Here is a 20,316-nt window from a genome sequence, read left to right as displayed (position 1 = left end):
GGAGCAGGTATATTGCAGGAAAGAGGGTAGATTCCTCAAGAGCACCTAAATCCCATTTTCCAAAGTGACGTAGCTACTTTTGAGCCTAAGTTCCATTGACTTTAAGTGAAACTTTGGCTCCTGCGTGCTAGAAGCACGATCTTAGACATTGCAAAAGCTAAATTCTAGGCTCCTGCTGCCTAGTTGAATTCTTAGCCCTGAGTTAGAGACCCAGGCTCACCATACAATGTCTGGGGAGAGTTAGACACCTATGAAATCCTCAGAAGCCATCAAGCTGAGTGGGAAGCCACCCAAATTAACCAGGAGCAATATGTAGGGGAAAGAGCCTTATGGCTTAGCTCCTCAAAGGTATTTAGGTGCCTAACTCCCATTGATCCAGGCATTCCATGTCTCTCCTGTTTGGCTTCTCAGCCATAAACCCTTTCTTGGAGTTAGGGGTGACTTAGTTTCGACACCTTTCTGGCCTGGTGGTTAGGCCATTCACCTGGGATGTGGGAGACCCAGGTTTGATTCCAATTTGTACCTGAGTCACAGCCAAAGTGAGTGCCTTAACTGAGCATGGGTGGTTATAGTGTTACCGTCTCTCTGGCCTATGAATATTTCATTATTTATAGAAAGTGGAACTGCTTCAGCAGGAGTGTGTGACACCCATCCCAGACTATGCAATAGCCCAATGCTTAGGGCACTCCCTTGGAAGTGGGAGACCTGGCTTCAAGTCCCTGCTTCAAAGGGGGCTTTGACTCTGGGTCTCCACAGCTCAAAACTATTGGGTTACTGGGTATTCTGGGCCACTCCATCTCATGCAAGGCATGATCCAGGAGGTGAGAGCATCTATGGCATTTGGTGACCGAGGCAGGGGAATACGTGGTTTGAAAATGTTGCTGCTTTGCCTTGTGCTGGGGCTGTGTGCAGCTGTTTAGCTGGGGATAGCATCAGGATTTAGGTAGCCATGAACATGCCTAATGTTAGAAATTGAGGTGTCTACAGGGTTAGGCAGCAGCTGAGCAGTGCATCTGACCATATCAGTGGTGCCTAAATAGCTTTATAGATCCAGCTTTAAGCCTTTTTTGAAAATGGGATATTGGCACTTTTGAAAATGTTATCCTTGGTAGTCGGCTGGGATGGGGTATTATGAAGACAGTTGGTGGGTAAAGACCTAAATCTAGTTACAGGTGGAGGAAACTGCCTTTCTTCTCCACCCCTTCTCCAAATAAACAACAAACCTTTTACTCACCTATTTTTGCCACCAAGTCTTTCACGCAGTTAGAGGATAACTGTCCTTTAATGTAGACCAGAGCCCCTGTTGTAGGCCAGCTCTGCTGTCATGGAGATGGTAAAATCCTTTCCAGGGTTTGGGTCACGAGTGCATTGTGACTAAAAAGATACTACTGCACTGGAGTGTGTGAGGTCCTGCAACAGTGAAGTGTTCAGTCTGCTGCTCGGGGTGTAGCCAGATGGGCAGCAAACCCCATAAAAGAATTCTCCATAACTCCCAAATATCACATACTCTAAAGAGTTTCAAACATATGTAAAGGCTCTGCTTTACTTCACTTTGCTAATACCTTTCTATCTGAAAATGGGTGAGTGAACCAGACTGTTAGCCATTCCTGCAGAACAATAGACATAAAATAGCAAATAAAGCAGTACTGATTCCTGCAGCATCATCTTATCCTACAAAATATAGTATCTTTCCCATTGCTTGACTTTTTCCCCCAAAACATCACTGTACTTTTCCTGTTCTCTCCTAATGCTGCCATCTTCGTAAGAAAAAAGGCTAAGAATGATATGTCCTTAGGAAACCCCTCTTCCAAATTGAACTGGTGGCCACTGACATCTGAATCAAGCCACATCAAAATAATTGCTGAAGGTTATACTCCTTGATGCCTGAGTAGAACGGCATGACTGAGTATAAGTGCCATTCAGGGCAATAAGGTGAAACCCTGTCAAAGTTTAGAAATACTGGGATATTCACCCCAGAATACTGTGCTGTCCATTAGATGAAATGTTACATGAGGTGGGTGGTAAAGATAATAGCCTTCTACCGTTGCTGGGTGAGCCACTAAGAGAGTTTGGACAAGCCACTGCTTTGTAGGCAAAAGTTGGTAACCGTGCTGGATGATTGAATTACTTTCCTTCACTTGTCAATCAGGACATGTCTACACTGTTGCAGTGGCAGGCGTCAATGAAGGGGCATTGATTGAGCGGGTCTGTGTAGACCCACTCAGTCAATGAGAGAGTGCTCTCCTCTCGGCTGAATTAGTCCACTTCCTCAAAAGGCAGAAGGTAGTGCTGATGGGAGATGTTGTTCCATCAATGTAGCGTCATGAAGATGCCACGCGGCGTAGACGTAAGGACTTGACATGAGATACGCTAGTTATGTAACGTAACTAGCATATTTCCTGTTGACCCAGTGCGGCAGTGTAGACCATGCTGAGGCTTCTTCATGCCTACTTTATTGGGCCTCTTTGGTGATAGTAACCAGTTCAACACCCAGAAACATCAGAACTCCAGTTTAGTTTCAATTGCTGGAATACATCCCACAGATCATTTTTGTCCCTTGAGGCCTATGTCTCCATATTCCCCAACCTGGACATGTAGGTATTGTGCAATTGACAGTAAACCAGTCTCTCTGATCACCCACTAGGAAAGTACTGAATATATAGACTGCAGAAGACTATCAAAATAAAAGTGATTTTCCAACAAAGAGAAGTTCACTCTGGAAGGTTTGCTGGTAACAGCTGATGTTTACACTATTAGTTGCCATAGGGGGCTCCACCTTCACATCCCCTGATGAGGCTGACTGTGTGGTCAAACAATTGATAATCTACTATGCCACCCTTCAAGTAAGGTCATTCCCTGTACTGTCTCTCTCAAAGAATAGATTAGTGGATTAAGCAATATTCATTGGGTGTCACTTCTGAGAGAGAGCCCAGCAGGCTAGGCATTCACTGAAGAATCCAAGACCTGGGGAGGGTTAGACTCAGCCTCCAGGGCTGAGAATGACTCCTTATCTGCATCTATTCCTATTAATCAGCTATTTGAATAAATATTTCCCCTTTGCTTTGGGGACTCCTCCATTGTTTGATGCCATAGCAGTAGGTAAGTCCCTAGTTGTAGCACACACTTCTTTTTTGGAGGAAACCAGGTAGCTGCTAAATGGGATCATCATGGACCCTCTGTCCTCTAAGGCAGAGGGTCTATGGAATAAACGAGACAGACTGTAGTAAGGGTTGTATTGCCCCAAAATACACTGCACTGCACCAAGGCCTTGTCTCCTGTGGGTATGAGGGTCTGTCTCTGGAAAACCTCAGCCATCTCTTAGTATTCTGCCAATGTGACGGGTTTCCCTCAGCTGAACTCCAGTTTTGCCTGCCTTATGTGAATCCAGACCTTTAACAGTACTACTTTGGAGCTAGTCTGTCATCCTTCCTCCCTGCGTATTGTTTGAATGTAGCAGTGTCACTTCCAACCTCTTGCCTATCTGTTTTGGGCTCTCCAGATAATCCATCTCTGTAATCTCTACCTCATTGTCATTCTTGCTAACTTCACGTGTAATTTATCTGCGCTGGCAAGGCCTGTCATTCTGCCGTAACACTGTATGGTGTAGGTGTGAGCTGTTCACTTTAATGTGTGGTGCACTCTCTAGGGTCCATAACTACTCATTGTAGCGCATGTGGCCCTTGCTGTGAGCCTAACAGCTTTGGCATGTGGTCATCTCATGTGACACTACCTGTAGGGGAGAGAAAACCATAACACAGCAGGGAATGGAAACAGAACAGTTCCCTTCTGTAATCAGTTCTTTAGCCATTTCTCTCAACATCTCCAAAAGAAAACAGCATGCTGGTGTTCTGCAAGCAGGCTTGGTGCTTCCCTTGGCTGATCAGTGTCTTGTACTTTATAGTGAGAAGAAGTGAACGTGTTGTGTGTGGAGCAGAAGATATCTACCTTTGCACCCGCAGCCCCCTTGTGCTGGTAATCACAGCTCTCCAGCTGAAATGTGAATCCAGTGGGATCTTCATTGTTCAGCCAGTGATGGTGGTCCTGGAAGAAAGCTTCTCTATTGATTACTCAGGACCAACAGGAATGTCCTCCAAAGCCTCTAGGAAAGTGTATTCCAGCGAGAGGGCTGGAAAATGTTCTTTTGATGCATATGCGTCACTCCTAATGACACTAACAGAAGTTAGTTGAATGTGTTGGAAGCAGAATGTAGGCATGTCTGAGACAAATTGCACCTTACAACTCTACTATGCACCTCTGATGACAGGAAGCATCTCAGTTATTCCATTCATGGAGGGAGTCTGCCTCATGGGGGTGAAGGAGGAGCAAGGAGGTGGTGGTGGTGTTTGGCACACATTCTAGTCAGAACCCTTTCAAGTCATGCTGAAAAACAACCTGCCTTCAAAATAGCTGGTACTGATTTTGGTTCTCTTTCCAGTCACTGAGCAGAATCTAGAGTTCTCTAAGAAATTTAGCACATTCAGTGGCTGTTGGAGTTTTTAACCCTACACGCCTCCATTTACCAGCAGTCGTAGCTCTCTCCCCAACTCCTGAGAAATAGTTCACATTAAGCTACAGAACAACTTTGATTGATTGATTATTTGAACTTCAGTTATATAGAACACTAGAAAAAAACAGGTCACATCCTTGAATCCAATTAAAAATTCCCTCTCTTACATAAAAGCTCAATTGTCCAGATTTATTTATTGTCCCTATGGCATTTGGATTGTCATGGTTTTATATTTTTAAATTTGTGTTTCATGCAGTAGTAGCCAAAAAAAGTATATAAAAATTAAAACAATTATCACTAATATAAACAAATGTAAATATGGATTAGGAACTAGGATGAGATTACCAAAATCTTTCACTTAGTTCAGATCTGGATTATCTGTAATTATAAAATACTGGAGCACAAAGGCAGGACATAAAATCTGATAATTGGCCATTTAAATTAATGTAAAAGGCAGCATTTAAATTAATATAGTTTTTTTTAAATTGCTAACTGTGTTAAATGACTTAATAGATCAAAAGGTTCCCTACCTAGACTTGAAGCCCTGCCTAAGTGTGAATAAGAGAGAGTCACTTGATCACCTGAAGCCCAATTAAAACTTCTTGGTAAAAAGCAAATAATTACTGAAAAATCATTACAACAGCTGTGGGGGAGAATCTGAATATCTCATTGCATATAAATTACCCTTAAAATATTGCCAGTAAAAGGAAGTGCAGGCCTGAATCTACAATTTTAAAATAATTTCCCCACAAGATAAATGTATAGTGTTCCTCTAAATGTGTCATGGCAAACCTACCCCTAATAATCTGTTGCAAGCTGCTTTATTTGCTTATTGAAGTGTGCTGTTCATCTTTGCATAATTTGTTTCTCTAGTTCAGTAATGTTTGCTCTCTCCTTTAATGTTTCAGTGAACAGCCGGATTTTTGTAATGTTCCATGCAACTTTTATTACCATATTGCAACATCTTCCATTGTTCCTTCAAAATTATGTATGTATTTATTTAAACTGTGGTTTACTCTGAAAAAGAACTATGTAAAAATAGCACTTTCTTCTTCAAGTGATGGTCCCTATATGTATTCCACATGTGGGTATGCATTTGTGCCATGCAGTTGAATCTGGAAATTCTTCAAAGCAGTGTTCGTTGACCAACAAATGCACAGTTGCTCCCTCATACTCCAGACTGAAGGCAGAAAAGGCCATGTGGATCAATGGCTCTTCAGTTCCTCACTTTTATTGCCATAGTAGAAAGATGGGCAAGCCATATCCTCCCAAAGAATTTCTAAGTGGTTTATGAGGGAATCTCAGAATGCTACAAAATAGCAAAAATTCCCCATCCTGGGGGCATTACAGCTCACTCCATGCAAGCACAAACTGCATCTGGGGCATCCCTATCAGATGTTCAGCTGCAGGGCCGCAATTTGAAATTCGGTCCACATGGGTGAGACACTACGCTGTAGTCTAAGCAGCGACTGCAGATACAACTGTAGGAATGGCAGTACTACTGTTGTCACCTTCCTCGCACCCTCCTCCAGTCTGAACACTACTTGCCAGTCACCCATGTGTGGAATACACATAGGGACCATCACTTGAAGAAGAAATGGAGGTTATTTACTGTAACTGGAGGCTCTTCGAGATGTGTGGTTCATATATGTATTTCACTACTCACCTTCATCCCTTTGGCTTTGGATCCTGTTGGATTACAGTAAGAGGAGGAACTGGAGCGGCGTCGACCTGCACTGCCTTTCATGACAGTGAGGCGTATGAGCGTAGCTATGGTGCATGTGCAGGTCAACGAACACTGATCTGTAGAATTTCTGGACTCGGGTGCATGGCATGCATGCATACCCATGTGTGGAATACAGGTAGGGACCACATGTCTTGAAAAACAGTTACAGTAAGTAATCTCCATTTCTCACTCACAGCTCTATATCCTGTGGATATTCAGTTATATGGCTAACTTTAGTGACTAAGCAAGTTTTTACTTTTGATTTCTGTTGTTCAGGCAGAGGTCAGGAAAGGGAGATGGATTCTGTTCCTTCTTGTGTACCATCAACAGAATTGCTAACTAAGTTTCAATTATCAGGCTAGTCAGTTACATCTATGCAATCTCATGATATGCTAGGGTTGCACAGTTTTATAGCACTGGGGTAACATAGGTGTCACCGAGGGCCTAATTTGGCCTGTCAAACATTTTCAGCTGAGGATTGTACGTGAGGAGGAAAGAACCTGGCTTGACTTTCAAATCCCTATTTGAGTTTGCAGGGCGTAGAGTAAAACTACACGTTAAACTTGAGGTAGACTTATTTAATCTTTGACATAAATCATGGTAGAATTATTTAATTTTGTGTCAAATGCTTCATGAGATATATATGTTCCCCATTGTGTGTGAAATTTTACCCTTCTGTGATGCGGTTGCACAGAGGGGTGAAAGGAAAGTGGCAAGTCACATAGCTAATATTAGAGCCCTGGCATTGGGTACATTACCTCAGGGTAGGCTGAGAGGGATGCAGTGCTGATCACATTTTATTGTTCCCTTGAAAAGCAGCAGCATACTCCCCCTCACAAAGTATGTCTTGCATGTTGGAGATTTCAGCTGGCTGGGTATCTTACCATATACCCTTTAGCCTGGATATATTATTTTGAAGCACATACCGGCGTCGAAGCCAGTCCTCCCTGCTAGCACTCTCTTGAACACCAGGTACAGGATACTCCAGGTACACCTTGCTGCTTTTGACCGATCGATGAAGAGGCTTTCTGTATCCCAGAAAGGCCAGAAGCAGACTTAATTATTTTTTCTTTTTCAATTTTAAATTAATTTAATGTGTATGAAAGATGTGGTATTGATAGCCTGTAGGTTGACCAATCTTACCTCACCGCAGAAGAGGAAGAGAAGATAAATTCAGAATTTCCTAGGTTGCCCCACCATTGTGCCTCTAATCTCGTGAGCCCACCTCTAATTATCAGCGAATAACTGAGTCCCTATGCGTGTTCAGTTGTTGATTTCTTGTCTGAGACTTCCAAGTAGTGAAACTGGACAGAGATCATCAACTTGTTTTACACACAGACCACCATAAAGCTATTGTTTGGTAATACCTTTCAGCTACTAGTAGCGTGGATTGAATATGAAACAAGTACTTAGATGGATATGGCTCTTTATCCTATTATCTATTTTGGGTACTATGGTCCCAATCACCGTGGTATCCAAGCACCCCACAATCTTTTTAATGTATTTAATGTATCCTCACAATATTCCTGTGCGGTAGGAGAGTGGTATCATCCCCATGTTTCAGATCGGGAACTGAGGCTCAGTGAGATTAAGGGTATGTTTTCACTGCAGGATTAGGCTGGGTGATTAGCATCTGGGTTGGCCTAGCCTGGATGTGAGTAACCACACTGCAAAGCCCTACCCAAGTTGCTTTGTCCTCACTAGTACTAGGCACTCCTGTGTGTTGCTAGGACTTCTGGGGGCATATCCCATGGTTCTTTTGAGCTGCAGTAAGCTGATATTCTCTGATTCTTTCCAGATGAAGTGTGGGAGAACTTGTTTGTCTTCCTAGGTAGTTAGGGGAATTGTAGGAAGGTATTGGAAGACTGTCAGCACTCTGGTGATTTAGCCTGAATCCTCACTGCACAGTGGGTGGGTTTATGAGCTTGAGTGAAAGTGGAACCCAAGCTCTAACCCTCACCAGCATTACCAGCAAGGTTGTGTTTAAAGCACCACTTAACCTGGGTGATGGGTTTTGTGGCTGGATGGAAGGGGAGATAGGGGCAACACCTGAGTAAGAACCTGGGCTAACACTTCAGTGAGGATGTATCCTAAGTGACTTGCACATGGTCATACAGGGAGCACATGGCAGAGAAGGAAATTGATAATGGATTAAATTCAATTAATTAAAACATCCAAAGTATTCTGTAATTTTATTTTTCAGTATATAGTAAGATTAAAAGAACTATATAAGGAAACTTAGGTAAGGAACTGATAGGATGACAGAGTCCAGGTTTTCCCTATCTAGATGAATTTTCAGAATGATCACATAATTATTTTATGAATCTATGAGATCTGCTTATCGAGAACATCTTTGCAATACTACATTGCACAAATATATAATTTTTTTTGTTTTTTTTCCTGCATCTATTCTACTGCATCATCACTTTTCTGTTAACATTCAGATACATGGATTTCAAAAGAACTAAATTTTCCCTTACCCATAAGCCTATTTTTTGTCTGACATGTCTACTGAAGTACACTTGCTTTTATGTACAACTGAAGAATCATAACAGTAATAACACTTAATATCTAATTTGTTGTATTGCCATAATAGCCTATTCTTCAAAGGCCAGATCATCCCTATGATGAGTGTAAATCAAAAAATACAAGCAAAGAAACAGTGAAGTTCAACCACAGGAGATTCCAAAGCCTGTGATAAACTGGGAAGGTCAAAGTTATTGTAAAGGCCTGTTAACAAGACAAAAGTAGCTGGTCATCTGCTATTGATGGAGAAACATTAAATTAGAATTCTGTAGTAGCAAAGCCACTGTATATTGAACTATTCACATTTCCAAAGATATCCTTCACGGCATGTAGACTCTTCTATAAACGTTGGGCTATATTTGCTGCTGGCAAGCCTTTGAATTCATTGGAGGTGCACCTGCTTACATCAACAGTGAATGTGGCATATTTGTAACCAGTTTGCATGTGTCTGTGTTGTGTCCTCTGTAGTCACCTTCCTCTCCTGTCTGGCCCTAAACTTTGACCAACAACATTTTTGTGAATTAAAGATTTAAAAATTCCAATAATGAATAAATAGCATTGTTTTAAAAATTATCTCTAACCTGTGACCTGTACCCTCTTTAATATAGCTGGAAACCACAACAGGATATGCCTTTATTTTGCATTATTGCCTAGTTCAGGTGTGTTTTGAGGAAAATAGTTCATAGTACAAGAATGAGAGAAAATAGTAGGGAAAAAATTATAAACACCTTTTCCCTATGATTTTGAATATATTTTCATTTTTTTTCACCTTCCTCTTTCTTTTTAAAGTTCCCTGTACTATTCAGCCCATTCCTCCTCCTCTATATCCCTAGAGGCTCAGCTGCACTTCCATCAGTAGTTTATGGTTCAACAGCCACTTTTATCCCATCTTGTACTGTAAAAACACTAAAAATTCAGTTATTGAACAGCTCCTAGTTTACTGGTTCCAGCAGGAAGTGAGTTAAAAGTGGCTGGATGTGCACAAACTGCTGCTGAAATGTCATCTTGGCACTTTGGGCCAGACAGATGAGTGTAAAATTGTGATGTGATTCTCCTGTGGTCTGCCCATTACACTCCTGTCTTTATCCTCACCATCTACAGCTCTCTTATATTTGATTTTAACATTAGGGATAATGTTTTTATTTTTCAAGGAGGGGAACAGTGCACAGTTGGAAGTTAGGCACAAATCCTGCCTCTGCCTTGATAGCTGTGGAACTGGTGCATTGATTGCAGAGGGCCATATGAGACACATGCATCCCATACATGGAGCAGAGCGCCTTCTTAATAGCATATATATGGCAGTGGGGGGACAGACTCAAAGAATGGTTGAGTGAGGGGATCTGTTGCTGTTGTGTAAGACCTTCCTTTCTTCCTATCTTTCTTTCATACTTCCAACATAGAGCCTACTTCAGTTAGTGGGCTAGGGCAGCCTCTTTGGAACAGCTCTGTAGCTGCTCTGTGCCTGATGAAAGGCTCCTTCCCCCACCAAAAAAATCCCCTTAGATAACTGGATTTGTCCCTTGTTGCATGTGTGAGACAGCATCAAAATGGTTCATCTAGCTAATCAGAATGTGGCCTTGGACAGTGCACCCTAACCAAACTCTAATTTAAGTTTTAAAAAAGCTGAAGAATCAGTTACATCAGAGTCCCTAAGGGCACTTATTTGTGCTCCTGAAAGGAAATAGCATAGCAATCATCACATTTAACATAGATCAAACCCTGTTTGCCTTGCACACGTAAGTAGGTTAATTAACTGAATCATTTATAGCTTGATTTTTAAAGATGCTGAGCACTCATAACTACCACTGACGTAAACAGGAGTTTCTGATGCTATCATCATGCTGAAAATCTAGCTGCAGTGAACCTTTCTGTCTTGCTATCCCCTCACATAAAATGGAAATTTATCAACCTTCCCATCAATTAGATCATTGGGGTAGGTAATGTCTATAATGTGGTACTGTAAGTAGTAACATTTACCAGAATGCACACACAATCCTTCAATAGCTAGGTGTCTGATGGCTCCCAGGCCTTGGCCTATTGTGAGAATTTTTTCTTGAAACTTTTTTTTCAATATAGTGGTATTCTGCATAGACATCAGCACAAGCAGCTGGCTCTGTTTTACTGGGGGTCAGGGGTTAGTGATGACACAAAAATTTCCCACATGCTCTTTTGTACATACAATGAATTGGTTTAATTGGAGGAATCCCTAATAGACTCTCTCACTGACCTTCCCAGGATCCTACGGCTGTCATTGTGCATAGTAGTATGTTCACGGTGAATAGAAATTATTTATGATTTAGAGACAGAGAAGTGGGGGGGAGCAAAAAGTTTTGTTTTGAGAGGCTTGCCCCCAAACTAATAAAATCAGCTATGCATTGACATCCGTATGGTTAGCTGTAGGCAAACAGGATTGTGCATATCCATAGCAGAGAGCTTAGGCCAAATTCATACCCCTTTAAGAGTTAGTTTAATCAGTTAATTTTATTTCAATCTGAAGTATAACTAATATCCCAATTTTCAGTCAAAAGGATATTGTTGAATCAGACATTCCACATCCTTTCTTCATCTCTTCCTCTGTTGTCCACAGGTTAATTTAGATGGGGGAAATTATAAATTATTTCTTAAGTCTGTCTTCCTGACTACTGACCTTAATTGCTTCTTCATTTCTGCAAACTTCTTTTTTTTTTTTCTTTAAAACAGTGAATGTAGTCTGGACAATATGTAATTTTCCTACTTTCAAATGGCAAGCACTCCAAGCACAACACAAGCACAACTTTGCAGAAGTCAGAGTTATGTTCATGGATCTCAGAATAGAATGCAGTGTTTCATGAGAATCTGCAGGCAACTACTTCTGAAATGAAGCATATATGTCTGACAGATGCAATTTTTAGACTTCAGCTAATAAGTACAGTAAATATTTGTGCCTGTATTTCACAAAACTGTTCTTAAACAAGCTTGTGAAAACCTGCTTTTCTAAAGGAGAAGAACAAATTCATCTTTTTTTATATTGTCTGTTTTTTAAGAGGAGCTCTGTTAGCTTTCAGAAATTCATTTTCTTTAAATAGCTCCATTGTCAGTAGGTCACAAATTTCTGAAGCTGTTTCTAGGCTTTAGGCCATTTCCTTTTCATTGGTCTCAATCACAAAGTTTGCTAACCTTTAGCAGTTGTTGTACTGTACTTCCTGTACAGTGCATCAATGTTAATACTCTGTTCCAGCCCATTTACTCAGAACTTTTATTCTTTGAGTGCTTGCTCATGTCGATTCCAAGTAGGTGTGTGTATGCTTGCATAACAGTCACTGGAAGGTTTTTCCCCAGTGATACCCATAAAGTCAGCTTTGGTGACCTCTGGAGTTGCGCCTTCATGGTGCTGTATATAGGGCCCTCTCAACCCCGCCTCTTCAGTTCCTTCTTATCACCTGTGGCGGTAACTGGAACAGCACTCTTATCTTGCTCAGCAAGCTCTTCCCCAGTGGACTTTTGAGATGTTGCCAGTAAATCATTAAGATTTTAGTGTTAGTAGTGATTATTATAGTTAGAGTAGTTAAGATCCCACCTGTTGGGGTCTTCTTCCTTCTTTCCCCCATTCCCAGGGCCAGGGTATGCCTCAATCCCCTATGTTTAAACTGGGGGGGGTCTTCAAGAAACCTTTGCTCAGAAGCGATTTGCATACAACCTGTCTGAAGTGTCTGAGAGAGACCCATTAGAGGGAGTTCTGCAAGATCTGCAGGGGATTCTATCCCAGAACTAAAAAAGACAGAAGCCAGAGGCTAAATTTCATCCTAATGGAGGCAGCTCTCTGACCCCCGGCGCAAAGCCCGTCTGAACCAAGACCCAGCCCTTCGGCTTCGGAGTGGATTACACCAGTGTTAGTAAGAGATATGGTACTGAGGAAGGATTCTGTACTTAGAGACACTCAGCACCAACACATCACAGGCACCGAGGGAAGCTTCATGCACCACTTGCAATCCCCGGTTCCATGTAAGAAGCAGAGGAAGACAGACGGGATGCTTGCTGATGCCAAAACATCTGGGTGTAAAGGCTCAAATGGAATGCGACCTGCACCAGGCCACTCAAGTCCTGGACCCTAAAGTGTGGTACCGTATACTCCGGCCCCCACTGAAGGGTCCCTTGAGTCTGGTGCCTTTGGACTTCACACCCAGCGAGAGCCGTGAGGAGGAGTTGCAGCTTCCCCTCCACACCGGAGACCTTTCAGGTGGTGAGAGACCTCATAGAGAGCACGGCACCGACATCCCTCCTAGGTGGAATCGAGCCCAGGACCCCAGACCATCAATTTCAAAAAAACTCACAGTGCCATCTAGGGGCAAGCCAGCCGTGATGCCATGGTTGCCCTCCCTGTGACGCTGCTTCCTGGCACTGTCCAGAATCCCACTGCCCTGGTCCCCTATGAGTAAACAGTTTACCTCCAACTGAACAACTCTGAGGGGGTGTCGTATAGTTCAAGAAGAAGCTGGCACTGATTGAGGAGATGGCACCAGAAGGTTGAGGTGGGACAACTCCTCTCCATGCTTTGGTCTCCCCAATGGCAAATGCCAGCTCAGTGACCATTGTGGACCCCGTGGGCATTCCACCAGGCAGAGGGGTCAAACTCCAGATGGTTGCTCCCACTCGTTTCCGAGAGCAGAACCCACCCAAACCATGCAGTCAGAGAAGTACCGTGCAGCATCAAACCCGGCACTGAATACGAGGAACAGGTACCGCGGGACCCCTCGAGTGCTGAAAGGCAAGAACAGAACATGGTGCCTGCCAAAGCCGCCTCTTTGTCGTTGCCGGATGAAGTGGTGGCAGGTGCAACAGCGGTGCCTACTGTGGATGACAGCAAGGCTTACCAGGAGCTGTTATGAAGGGAGGCACAAAACATGGGGTTCCAAATAGAGGAGGTTTCTCAGAACACAGACCCCATGGTTGACATCTTAGTCACAGCGGGTCCCTCCAGAGTTGTTTTGCCATTAATAAAAACCATCCGCAATACTATGAAGTCACTATGGCAAACTCCAGCCTCTTTGCCTCCCATGGCAAAGAGGGTGGAGAGAAAGTACTTTGTGCCCTCTGAGGAACATGAGTACCTTTACACTCACCTTCACCGGGATCGCTTGTGGTGGTGGCTAATGAACGTGAGGCAGGGTCAGCAGGGCCCAAGCCAAAAGCCAAAGATGTAAAGAAGTTGAACCTTTTTGGTGGAAAGGTGTACTCTGCTGGGGAGCTCCAACTCTGCATCGTGAACCAGCAAATGATCCTAAGTAGATAGACTTCTTCTTCAAGTGCTTGCTCATGTCCATTCTGATTTAGGTGTGTATGTGCGCCACATGCACTGGTACTGGAAGTTTTTCCCCTAGTGGTATTCATAGCGCCAGCTCCAGTGCCCTCTGCAGCGGCGCGCATATGCGCTCGTATATGGGGTGCTGCTGGCTCCCCTCCCTTCCAGTTCCTTCTTACCGCCCATGATGTTGCTGGAACAACTCTCTTGTTCTCGCAAGCTTCCGCTTTCCTAGTGTTTTCTATCTTTCCTAGTGTATATAGTTTAAAGTTGATTGTTTAGTAGCTACTCTTTTAGTAAGTAAGTTCTCAGGGTTGGGGCATGCCCCTTTCCCCGGGGTTTAAACCCTGCGCTTTGTGCAAGAAGCCTCTGCCACTGAGGACCTGCATCAGAGCTGTTTAAGGTGCTTGGGAAAAGCTCACCTCTCTGTGAAGTGTAAGATCTGTAGGAGCTTTCACCAGAGAACTAAGAAGGAATGGAACATTAGACTTAAAGCCCGTCTGTTGGAGGCGGCGCTCAGACCGGCGTTGGAGCCGAGACTGGACTCGGGAACGACTACTGCGGCATCGTTAAAAAGTGCTCCTCCGGCATCGGAGTTCACCCGGCACTGTTCGACATCCCCAGTGCCGAAGAAGTGCCAAAGAAGGTGCACTCAGAGAGGGAGTGCTCGCTAGCACCGAAGCTGGCTAAGAAGACTTCAGGAAAGCTGGAGTCAGCTCGGAAGGAGTCTTTCCCCGGACAGGTGTCAAGCCTGGCACCTGTGTCGCCACCGCTGACTCCAGGGAGTGGCAGAGGCCCGCACCACCTATTGGTCCCTTCCACACCCGAGGCATTCCAGGCTATGAAGGACCTGTTGTCCATGATGGTGCCGACTACATCACTTAGGCCTGTGCACCGAGGAGTGGACACCCTGGCCAGGGGTTCATTGAAGAGGATGCCAGCATCGATGCAACAGCCTCGTCCCCCGTCAACTGGTCGCTGTTCGCCAGCCTTGAGGCACTCATCAGGTTCTCGGCACCGGTTGCTGTAGCTGCACCGGGACAGATCGGGTTCATGACGATGGCCACCGGGTGCTAAGTACCGATCCCCGGAGCATCGTCACCGATCTGCTGAGCGTCGACATTGATCTTTGGAGCCCCAAAGTTCGCTGAGCCCTCAGCATCGTGAATCACCAGCACGCAACAGGTCACTAGAGCCCCAGCACCACTCAAGTCCTTACAGGAAGCCGAAGGACAAAACGTGATTGAGACCTGGCCAACGCTCTGGCTCTGGACACTGCTCCCCAACACCAGAACTCCAGTGCAGAGACACGGAGTAGAAGGTGGCATCAGCGGTCCCATGGTCACCAAGATATACCTCCTTAGATTTGGGGGAGGAAGTTATAGTCCCCTCGAAGGGGCAGGCTACAAAGTCCCCGCAGTTTTCCGCATACCGTCTCAGATGGGGGGATGGGCTCAAGGATAATGGACTGGACCTTGGCAATACTGGAACCCCCGGGGTTTCCCCCATTCCGCAGTACCCTACCCACTCTCGTCTATGGGAACTTCAGTGCTGTGCTCTTCAAAAGACCCCACCTCAGCCCCGGCCTTAAATGTTGACTCAGAGCATGGAGAGTTGCTATTGGGAAGTTCATTAGTGACCACCCTAATGAGGGAAGAGGCATCAGCAGTCCCTCAGTTACCAGCCTCCTTGTCCTTCCCAGACGAGACAGTAGCGGGCCCCTTGCACGCTGCCCCACTGGACAATTATAGGTCACATCAGGACCTGCTGAAAAGGGTGGCAGTTAACCTGCTCCTTAAAATAGAGGAACTTAGAGAACCCGTGGATGAGGTCTTTGGCATTCTGGCATCCACAGCACCTTCAAGGGTGGTCCTCCTGGCCTTTGTGGCAAATGGCGGCATCTCTGCCTCCCACATTCAAGCGGGCAGAGAAAAAGTACTATGTGCCTGCTAATAATAATATCTATACACACACCCATCTCTGGGCTCCCTGGTGGTTGCGGCGGCTAATGAGCGCGAAAGGCAGGGGCAAATAAGCTTCACTCCAAAGAATAAAAAGGCAAAGAAAATGGATTTATTTGGCCGAAAAATTTATTAGACAGTGAGTCTACAGCTAAGAGTATCTAACCATCAGGTGTTGCTGGGACGATACCATTTTAACATCTGGCTATTGCTGGAGAAGTTTACTGACTTTCTTCCCTCAGTTCTCTAAACAAGAGTTCAAGCCCATCCTGGAAGAGCGTTAGACTGGCCAGGGCCTCCTTGCAAGCAGCATCAGATGCAGTGGACTCAGCAGCATGGGCAATGGCCTCCGCGGTATCTATGAGGAGAGCTTTGTGACTGCAGTCATCTCGTCTCTTGACAGAAGTCCAGCAGTCCATCCAGGACCTTCCATTGGATGGCTCCACTCTGGTTCATGGACCAGACCAACTCCAGGCTGCATGGTATGAAGGACTCTAGGGCCACGTTGCGCTCGTTGGGCCTTTATACCCTGTCCTCATCAAGGAGACACTTCAGGCCCTCACAGCAGCAGCGCTTCAGAGGCCAGTCCAGAGGGGAGCTCTGTTGAAAGAGAAATAGAGGCTACAAACGTTACTGGGGCAATTCGCCGGCATTTATCTCGAAACCAGGCCCGAGCTGCCATTCCTTGGGTGGAAAGAGAAGCTTTTGAAGGTGTGCCTGGGAGCGACCGACCAGTTTACATCCAAGATCCAGTTTCCCGTTCGTTCTCCTCCCACCTTTCCTCTTTTCTCCCGGTCTGGATGGCCATTACATCAGACCGTTGGATATTGAACATGGTGGCTACTGGCTACACCCTACAGTTTGCCTCGATCCCACCCTCCTTCCCCGTCCCTCTTCAGCGACTCCTCTCACAAACAACTCCTCGTCCAGGAGGTACAAGCTCTCCTGCAGATAGGAGTGGTGGAGGAGGTTCCTCAGGGTCTGAGAGGCAAAGGATTCTACTCATAATATTTCCTGATCCCAAAGGCAAAGGGGAGCTTGAGACCCATATTAGATTTAAGGGCCCTAAACAAGTTCCTCAAAAAGCTAAAGTTTTACATGGTCTCCCCAGCGGCCATCATTCCTCTCTGGATCTGGGCGGCTGGTTCTCCACCCTAGATTTAAAGGACGCTTATTTTCATATCGCTATCTTCCCGGGCCACAGGAGGTTCCTGAGGTTTACAGTGGGAGTGTGACAGTACCAATTTGCGGTCATGCCATTTGGCCTTTCTATTGCCCCCTGCGTTTTTACCATATGTAGTAGTGGCTCACCTCAGGTGCAGGGGAGTGTAGGTGTTCCGTTACCTGGACGATTGGCTCATCAGAGGCCGCTCAACGGAACAGGTCTGTCATGACATAGAAATTGTGAGAGACGTGTTGGTTGCTGGGCCTGTTAATAAACTAACAGAAATTGTTACTTACGTCTGTTCAGAGAATAGAGTTCATGGGGGCAGTCCTGGACTCTATCCAAGCCAAAGCACTACTGCCCGTCACCAGATTCCAGGCTATGATAGAGCTTATAGGTAGTCTATGGGAACACCTGATTACCACGATGAGGATATGCCTCAGCCTCCTGGGACATATGGCGGCTTGTACCTACGTGGTCCGCTATGCAAGGCTGCGTTTTCGGCCGCTCCATATGTGGCTGGCCACAGTATATTCCCCATCAAGACGCTCCCTGGACAGGGTTCTCACAATTCCCCCCTGTTCCCCCCCCTCCACATACCCACCTTTGTCATGGTGGATGAACCCTCGACAGGTGCTAGCAGGAATATGCTTCGTGGCCCCGAGACTGATGCTGTCCCTGGTTTTGGATGCCTCAGATGTGGGGTGGGGAGCCCACCTTGGTGCCCTCAGGACCAGGGAGGAGTTAACTGTTCACATAAACGTCAAGGAGTTCAGGGCTATCCGGCTGGCCTGTGAGGTGTTCCTGCCGCACCTGTCCAACAAGGTGGTGTGGGTCCTCATGGACAACGCAGCGGCAATGTACTATATCAACAAGCAAGGGGGAGCCAGATCAGGAAGCCATACGTCTCTGGGGCTTCTGTGTGGATCACAACATCTACCTCGAAGCAGTCCATCTGCTGGGGTTGAAGAATACCTTAGTAGATCATTTGAGCAGGCCCTTTTGCTTTCACCACAAGTGGTCACTCCACCAGGAGGTGGCCGATCACATCTTTCAAAGGTGGGGAGCTCCCTGGGTGAACCTGTTTGCCACACAGGAAATGTGTTAGCTTCTGCTCTCTCCTGGGGTTGGAGGATGGCTCGCTGACAGATGCTTTCCTTCTCTTGTGGTCAATAGGTCTCAAGTACGCATTTTCTCCAGTAGCTCTCGTGCACAGAGTTTTGGTGAAAGTCCAGAGGGATAAAGCACAAATCATCCTGATAGCCCTGGAGTGGCCTCACCAACACTGGTTCGGGATGCTATTGGATCTCAGTGGCTCATCCTTGGTCTCTGCTGCTGCGCCCAGACCTCATTTCCCAGGACAGGGGTCAGTTACTTCACCTGGGTCATTTCCCAGGACAGGGGTCGGTTACTGCATCTGACGGCGTGGCTGCTGAATGGCTGAACAGGGAAGAGCGCCCGTTTGGCCTAGGTCCAGAGAGTACTGTTGGAAAGTAGGAAGCCTTCCACCAGGGCTTCCTACCTAGCAAAGTGGAAGCGCTTCGCCTGCTGAGCATCCTATCAGAATGTATCATCAACGAAGTCCCCTATACAGATTATCCTGGACTATTTGCTTCATTTAAAGCAGGAAGGCCTAGTTAGCCTTTTCGTCGATAAAGGTTTATCTGGCAGCAATGTTGGTGTTTCACCCACCGATACAGGGCAGATCGGTTTTCTCCCACGAGATGGCAACTAGATTCCTTTTAAAGGGTTGGAAAGGCTCTTCCCTCCGATTAGAGAGCCAGTTACCCAGAGGGACCTGAACCTTGTCCTGTCCCGACTCACTGATCTACCGTACAAACCGTTGACCTCCTGCTCGCTCATGCACTTGTCCTGGAAGGTGGCTTTTCTAGTAGCAATCACCTCTGCACGCAGGGTGTCGGAGATTAAGGCCCTGACCTTGGAGCCACCTTATATGGTGTTTTTCAAAAACAAGGTCAAACTCCACCCTCATCCTGCATTCCTCCCGAAGATCGTTTCCCACTTTCATATTAATCAGGACATCTTCCTGCTGGTATTCTGCCCAAAGCTTCACAGGTCTAGTGAAGAGAGGCGCCTGCACTTGCTCGATGTAAGGAGGGCTGTAGCTTTCTACATCGAGAGGACCAGACCGCTCCACGCAACTCTTCATAGCAATTGCTGACAGAATGAAGGGCAAACCAGTCTCCTCGTAATGAATATCGTCCTGGATTACAGCCTGCATTCGAGCCTGTTATGAACAAGCCGAAATCGTGCCTCCAGTGTCCCTGTCAGCCCAGTACACAAGGACTTGGGCGTCTTCAGCAGCTTTCCTGGCGCATGTGCCTATTCAGGATATTTGTAGGGGCGCTACATGGTCATCCAGACATACCTTCATGTCCCACTATGCCATCGCGCAGCAAGCTCGGAACGATGGGGGATTCGCAGAATGGTACTGCAATCTTCATGGCCATGAACTCCTGCCCACCTCCAGAGATACAGCTGGTGAGTCACCTAAATCAGAATGGAAATGAGCAAGCACCCAAAGAAGAAAGAATGGTTACTTACCTCGTAACTGTTGTTCTTCGAGATGTGTTGCTCTTGTTCATTTCACAACCCACCCTCCGTCCCCTCTCTCGGAGTCCCAGCAAGAAGGAACTGGATGGGAGGTGGGCCGGCAGCGCCCTATATACGAGCGCATATGCACACCGCTGCAGAGGGCGCTAGAGTCGGCCCTACGGGTACCACTAGGGGAAAAACTTCTGGCACCAGTGCATGTGATGCACACACACATCTAAATCAGAATGGACATGAGCAACACATCTCGAAGAACAAGTTATGAGGTAAGTAACCGTTCTTTTCAACTCTTGGGGGTTCATGTCTAAGGTTGCGGAGTTAATACCACCACACTCCAAGCCGGAATTGACAGCCATAGTAGATGAGGGTAAGGCTGTGGCAAGTCCCGGTAGCACTCGACGTGACAGACACAGCAACCCGTGCCATGTCATCCGACATAGCCGTGCGAAGGTGTTCCTGGCTACAAGCCTCAGACCTCCCTCACGAGATTCAACAAATTATTCAGGACCTCCCCTTTGAGGGACCAGCATTGTTCTCTAAACAGACTGATTCTAAATTTCATAGCCTCAAGGACTCTCG

At 45.7% G+C, this 20,316-nt stretch overlaps 1 protein-coding gene across 6 annotated transcripts in view; it reads left to right on the top strand.

The window, feature by feature from the left end:
• RPRD1A (regulation of nuclear pre-mRNA domain containing 1A) overlaps positions 1–20,316 on the top strand; it is a 65,148-nt gene that overhangs the window by 32,910 nt on the left and 11,922 nt on the right. The window contains exon 7 of one of the 6 annotated variants that reach the window (XM_067569981.1): positions 18,340–18,392. The exons of 4 other annotated variants lie outside the window; for them this stretch is intronic. In XM_067569981.1, the coding sequence (XP_067426082.1) occupies positions 18,340–18,366 (27 nt within the window). In that variant the 3' untranslated portion in view covers positions 18,367–18,392. Of the gene's footprint in view, positions 1–3,901; positions 7,629–18,339; positions 18,393–20,316 lie in introns of those variants that run through there. One more of the 6 variants, XM_067569982.1, reaches the window with a different exon arrangement.

This window comes from Emydura macquarii, unplaced genomic scaffold, assembly GCF_026122565.2.
Source record: "Emydura macquarii macquarii isolate MOO-44397 ecotype Brisbane River unplaced genomic scaffold, CSIRO-AGI_Emac_v2 contig_2975, whole genome shotgun sequence".
Lineage (NCBI taxonomy): Eukaryota > Metazoa > Chordata > Testudines > Chelidae > Emydura > Emydura macquarii.
Note: the sequence above shows the minus strand (reverse complement) of the source record. Positions and strands in the feature narration are given on the sequence as shown.